General features: G+C 38.9%; 1 protein-coding gene across 3 annotated transcripts in view; it reads left to right on the top strand.

The window, feature by feature from the left end:
• Positions 1-5,571, top strand: part of HS2ST1 (heparan sulfate 2-O-sulfotransferase 1) — a 149,727-nt gene extending 144,156 nt beyond the window's left edge. For 2 of the 3 annotated variants that reach the window (XM_014532616.1, XM_014532617.1), the window contains exon 7: positions 439-5,571. In XM_014532616.1, coding sequence (XP_014388102.1) covers positions 439-668 — 230 coding nt within the window. In that variant the 3' untranslated portion in view covers positions 669-5,571. The remainder of the gene's footprint in view (positions 1-438) is intronic. The other variant, XM_005885318.2, reaches the window with a different exon arrangement.
• Positions 5,572-6,416: the final 845 nt, after the last annotated feature.

The raw sequence follows: 6,416 nt of genomic DNA, 5'->3' as shown, positions 1-6,416 counted from the left end.
CCCACGCAGCCTGCTGTTCAGTTGTTACTATGATGGAGTCCTGGACAATTTGCATATTCCTCTATTATTAGTATAGATGAAGTAAAGGTAATGAGAAATTAGTATTAAGGTTGAAATAGATATTTTACTCTCTTTTCAAAATTGAACTAGTGAGAGCACTTGAGATTACAGCATATATTGTGACAGCCTTCAGTGATGAATAATCCTTGCTTTTACTATCTGATAGCTCATTAAGTCTTTCACTTAAAGATTTACATTAAAAGCAATAAATCACATTTTCAGTAGGATTAGGGCACTGGTTTTTGCCCTGGTGATAATAATACAAAACAGTTGTTGCCTGTCCTTCCCTGTTAACTTAAACCATCTCTTCAAATGAAGAGGCATTGATCTTTTGTGTGTTCTCAGAATTATTTACCTTTTCTTTTTTTCCTTTATAAGTAGGAAAGAAATCTCATCTTAGGAAAACCACAGAGAAGAAACTCCCCACTAAACAAACCATTGCAAAACTACAGCAGTCTGACATTTGGAAAATGGAGAATGAGTTCTATGAATTTGCACTAGAGCAGTTCCAATTCATCAGAGCCCACGCTGTCCGAGAAAAAGATGGAGACCTCTACATCCTCGCACAAAACTTTTTCTATGAAAAGATTTACCCTAAATCAAACTGAGTACAAGGTGTGACTATTTGATTTTTCAACTAAAACTTTGACCCTGTCTTCACCTTAGTTCTCAGATCCACAGTTCATATTGAGCCGAGTTAGGAAACAAACAAAAAGATCAAGGAAAGTAGATGCTAGCTGGTATGTCAGTGGTCGAAGAAGTTTAAGCCTTTTTTTTTTTTTTCTAGTTAAATTTTGGTGGGAGTTATAACCTCCTGCCTGGGAAAATCCTATGTATCACCTAAAATAAACACATAGCAGTTCTAATCAAAAGGCTAAATACAATTTTAGAAAAAATTCTGATACTCTGTTTTTTGATAAAGCGTTTTTTTCAACTAACCATGAATGAAGACCAATCCATTTGCTCCTCCGCCTTCACCTGGAGGGTTGGTTACGCAACTGCACTGAGTAGCGTTGCTACTGGTGGGCAGTGTGCGCTTCATTTCTGTGAGTCAAGTCTCATGAAATTTATTGGAATCCTTGATCATATTTGCTAGGAAGTGTCTCTGCTGTAGTTGGAATTGCCCATATTTATGTAGGCCATGTTCATTTCCTTTAAAAAAATAATCGTCATTAGTGTTTAAAACCAATTCAAACTATTACTAATACTGTAAAAAGATCAAAGCAATGTTTCTCATTCCTATCTCTCCAGTATCTAAGATTGGGGAGACACTACAGAAAACGCTGAAATTTTAGTTGAGGCTTCCACACATTAATATAAAAAAAAGTAAGTTTAGTATTTGTTTCTCCAGGTTATCTGTAAAGCTGTCAACAGGTACTGGTGACTCCATATTATAACTCCATTTAGTGAGCTGTGGTATGGGTAGGGTTTTCCCACTTCTGTACTTTTACTTGTAAACTATTTTTACTACGGTGCTTTATAATGTGTTTTAAAGCATTGCATTTACAAAAAGGAAAATGCTGTAAATATTGCATATTTTATGTATTTGGACCAAAAGGTTAAAAGTAATTAGACAAAAGTGGTTTTGCACCAGTTTTATTATGTCAAGTAAAATCATCAGACCTAGTGTTCTTGTATTTCTCATTTAACTTTAAGATATCACTGAAATTAACCCTAATAACCTTTCAATTTTGATACACAGTACATTGTTCAGAATTGGGGGCAGTAGTTATAAGTGGAAAGAGTCCTGGACAAGGAGTCAGAAAACTTGATTTCTGGTCCTGGCTCTGCCACTTTTCAGCTGTGTGATCTTGGGTGAGTCACTTAACCTCTCTTTGCCTCAATGTCCTCATCTTGAAATGATAGTAATACCTGCTGTACCTACCTCGCAGGGGTGTTGTGAGGATTAAATGAGATGGCATATGAAAGCACTTTGAAATTGTAAAGTGCTATATAAATGTAAGGTATTGTGGAAACATCTTTAACATATAGTTTCATACTGTTCATTTTTTAAAAAAGAAAGGGAAAGTCCACTTATAAGCTGGTTGAAAAAAATTTAATCTTGATATAAATTTGTGTTTGATAAATATCTTCTCAGTGTTTTATCTTCCCTGTTTCAACTATTGAAATATGAAGCACCTGTGAATTCTTAACAATTCATGAGCATCTGCTTGAGTTCAGGAGGTTCCCTGTTTGAAAAAGTCTTCATTAGCTGACTCAGGGCAGGGAAAATTTGTTCTTCAAATTTGGAAGAGTTTTCTGTTTTTATTTTACATTACCATTCAGAAGTGGTAGCTGTTTTATACCTCTAGTTTTTAAGGTATATTTTGCAGAGTTTCATTTTCCTGGGCATTCTTTACCTTCTTCACCTTCTTAGAGTGACAGAGATAAAGAAATTTAGAAACATTTTTCTAAAAGAATAATCTTTAGTATGTATAGTTTAAATAAATATTCCCAAACAAGGCCTCAACAAACCATGTTAGCATTGTAGGCAGGTTGCTTTCAAGGCTATTAATTACATGGGAGGCCAGGAGCGAGCACTATTTATCAAAAAACATTTATTAACAAATTTAAAGAAGAGGAAGTCAACATTTTCATACCCTTTCCCCCCAGTAATAGGAACATATTAAGAGAACATTGACAGGCATACTTTTCTTATTTGGCTTTCTGTAATTTTTCTGTGTATTAATGTTTACAGATATTTGTTGAAAATATATACAAATTATTTCCTTGCCCCAAAGGAAAGCACCATTTCCAGGTGGGGCGTTTGACATTTACCTGCTAAGGAGCCCCAGTGTGTCGGTCATTCTTGGAGTACATGCTGAGAGCTCCCTGAGGTGCATTAACTCTTCATTTAACCAGAGGAGCACATAGTGCACTAGGTCAGGGAGTCAGTGAACTTTCTCTATAAAGGTCGGGAGAGTAAATTTTTGAGGTGTTGCAGGCCATATGGTCTCTGTCACAACTACTCAACTCTGCCAGTTAGCACAAAAGCACCCATAGACAACACATAAACGAATGAGATGGCTATTTTCCAATAAAACATTATTACGAAAACAGGTGACATGCCCAGGGGTTGTAGTTTACCAACCCCCAAAATAGATAATTATTTATGGAGAAATCATTTTTGAATCTGTACTCTAGTGGCCTAAAAGAGTTTATATACTTTCAAAAGCTCCTAACTTATATCCAAAGAATAGCTTTCTGATTCAGGCAGTCTCTCCCACAGATGCATAAACTTTTATGACTTAGATTGCTTCCAGGTGGGCATGTTTTCTTCCCCAGTTTAACAGTTCAGCGTAGGGGCTTATTCTATCATCTTTTAGGGTGGGTTAGGATTATCTTTCCTGGAGCCCGAGAAAGGGTCAGATTTAATTCCATCTGGTCCAATATAGCCCCAGGAGTCTGATACGCGCAGAGTCCTTATAATACCTAACTTTGTAGCAAATATATAGAACCACGGAGACAATAATGTATTTTTTTAAAATGGCAAATGTGGTTTTCTTTTTTTAGCCTTTGTGCTTTTTCAGTATTTTGATCATAGGGAAATTTTTTTTAACAATACAAAAGCAAATCAACCAGTTTGGATTTTAAGATAATGTTATGTGTGTGTGTGTGTGTGTATATACCTATCTATATATGTTTATTTCCCCAAAGAGGAAAAAGTACCTTTTTGTTCAACTTGTATCAACTCCTGTTTTCTAATTGCTGTGAAATGGCAACTGTTGATAAATTATTGTGACTGTTTTAATGTAATGGAGAGGATATATTTTTATTTTACCCAGCTTTAATGTGTAAAGTATCACTTAAATATATCCGATAGCAACACTTAAGATATTGCATGGGGATTACTTTACTTTTCTATCATCCATACTCATTTGTGCAACTTTGAACATATTGGGTACTTCTGAATTCCTGATGATTGGGTTTAAATTTTTGAAAATTGGAGAATTTGAACTTACTGACTTTTAAAGTTTAAATTTTATTTTCTATTCTTAAAACTCAGTCAATGTCTACAATTTGAAATCTACTGTTGTTCTTTCTCTATATATGTCCTATTGAAAATTCCTAAAATTGTTAGTGCCATCAGTGATTTACAAACAGTATTTTGATATTGCAGATGATTTGCTCATTGTATTTGCATAGTTAGAAAGAAAATAGTTTGTAGACAATGACTCTCTCTTTTTCTAATAAAATGAAATAAAAATTCTAAAAGCACTAGAGAATTTAACTAAAGGCTGGTTCCCAAATGCATAGCTGGTATTTTAATTTACATTTAGATTCTACATAGAGAACATCTGTGTAAACCATGGTATTTGGGTTTTCCCAGGGAGCATTGTCAAACACCTATGGTCCTCGAATCCTTAATTCTGAGAAGCACCCGGTACTGTAACCTTTTAGGAAGTTTGTCTTTAAGAGAGGTGCAGGTGGTGCTCTAATTTATGATTTGAAAACTTGCCTCTTCGTAAATTATAGCTATTTAGTTTGAGAGGAAGCGGGGCCATTGTGTTAAATTTTGCATTCATTTACCCTGTGCAGAGTTGCTGTCTGCTGCCAGCTGAACTGCTGCTCAGGCAGCCTTCCGAGGGGAAAGCGACCCTGTTTCAGCGGCACTGCCAACTCAGCGCCTCAGGAGTGGAGCTTGCTTTCTGATTTCCTGGAGTGGGAATTTGAGAGATTGAAACGGGTGCTCAGTTAGTCAGATTTATCCTATAATTTAAGTTCATGCAGCTTGGTGACCTTTGCAGTACTATTTATAAAAGGGCCCCATGGCGATGATCTCTTTAAAACACACTACTGGGTAAGCCTGTGATTTAGACACAGGTGCTGTCTGTCTGATTTCATAGAAGCTTCTGTAGCTTTCTATTGAGAGGTCTGTGAGCATCTCTACAGCAGTGTCGAATGTAATTTTGAGAAACGGATTGCGTATTTTGATTTTTAGTTTATAAATACACAGACAGCTGAATAGTGCCTTTCCTCCCTCACAGTCCATGTTGGAAGATGCTCACTCCTTGCTTTCTCTGCTCTCTCTCCCTCCCCTCCTCCCTCCCCCATTCAGTTGATTCATTTATGCAATACTGCTTCCAACGTGAAACCATTTTGTCACATCTGCTGGAGAGATAATCACTCCTTTTCCTTAACATTCTGCCAGCTTTCTGTTGTTGAAGTGTTTCAGTTGATTACCTGACGCAAAAGCTATAAAATAAACACTCGGCGGGAAGGGGAAAGTGTTCTGGTGTCCTGTGTTAATATTGTCCTCGGAGCCTGGATGCTGGTGGACCTTTTCCAAGTGGATCTGTGTCATCAGCCTCATTCTCAGAAATCACTGCCACCAGAGAGGCATCGGGATTGTGTTTGACAATCTTTTACCCAGAGGGGTATGCCTGTGCTGCTGTTTGCTTTGTACTTCATCACTGGCATTGAAGTTCCAGGTAGGAAATATACAAGGCAGACTGGGGATATACACTTACTTAGAAGAAAAAAGGAAGTAAGGAAAGGGCTAACATCTTAGAATAAAAAGGGAATTTGAAAGAAAAAAGTTAGTCTGGTTAATATTTATTGCATAGTTTTAGACATGTCCATATGTTTCTTTGAGAATACACATTTCTAATGATTATGTTTTTTCACCCTTAAAAGAGAAACTCTCAATTACATAGATTCCCAATTCCCAGGTACAGGCTCATTTTTGAGCAAGTAATTGATTCTTTTTATATGGTACTAGTGGCCCGGTGCACAAAATTCGTGCACATTAAAAGGGGATTAATTAGAGAAAATATTTTAAATGTTGCTATTTGCCCTTTATAATAGAAGTGTCAGAGATGAAAGAAAATTAGTAAAATGTATATGGAAATCTTACTCCTGTCAGAGTCTGGGGCGCGCCGCGGGACCCAGAGTCAAGTCCCCGCCCACCCATGGCACCTCAAAATCGTGCGAGACCCAGACCCAGCCAGCACCACCTTTGTCAAGCCCCACCTGGCAGGGGGCACAGCCTCGGGTCCCCTGGCCTGGCGCTGGGTGGGGGGCACAGCCTCAGGTACCCTGTCAAGCCCCGCCAGGTGGGGGATGAGGCTTGAAATCCCCCATCAATCCCCGCTGGGCGCGGGGTGCAGTCTGAGATCCCCCGTCAAGCCTCGCCGGGTGGGGGGGTGCAGCCTCCAGGCCCCTGTCAAGCCCTGCCTGGTGGGGGGCTCAGCCTCAGGTTTCCCGGCCCATCACTGGGGTGGGGGGCACACCTTAAGGTCCCCCATCAAGCCCCACTGGGCAGGATGTGGCCTGAGGTCCCCTGTCAAGGCCCACTGGGCAAGGGGTGCAGCCTCAGGTCCCCTGGCCCGGCGCCGGGGCGGGGGGCACGGCCT

This window comes from Myotis brandtii, unplaced genomic scaffold, assembly GCF_000412655.1.
Source record: "Myotis brandtii unplaced genomic scaffold, ASM41265v1 scaffold90, whole genome shotgun sequence".
Taxonomy (NCBI): domain Eukaryota; kingdom Metazoa; phylum Chordata; class Mammalia; order Chiroptera; family Vespertilionidae; genus Myotis; species Myotis brandtii.
This window is presented reverse-complemented; position numbering and strand designations above follow the sequence as displayed.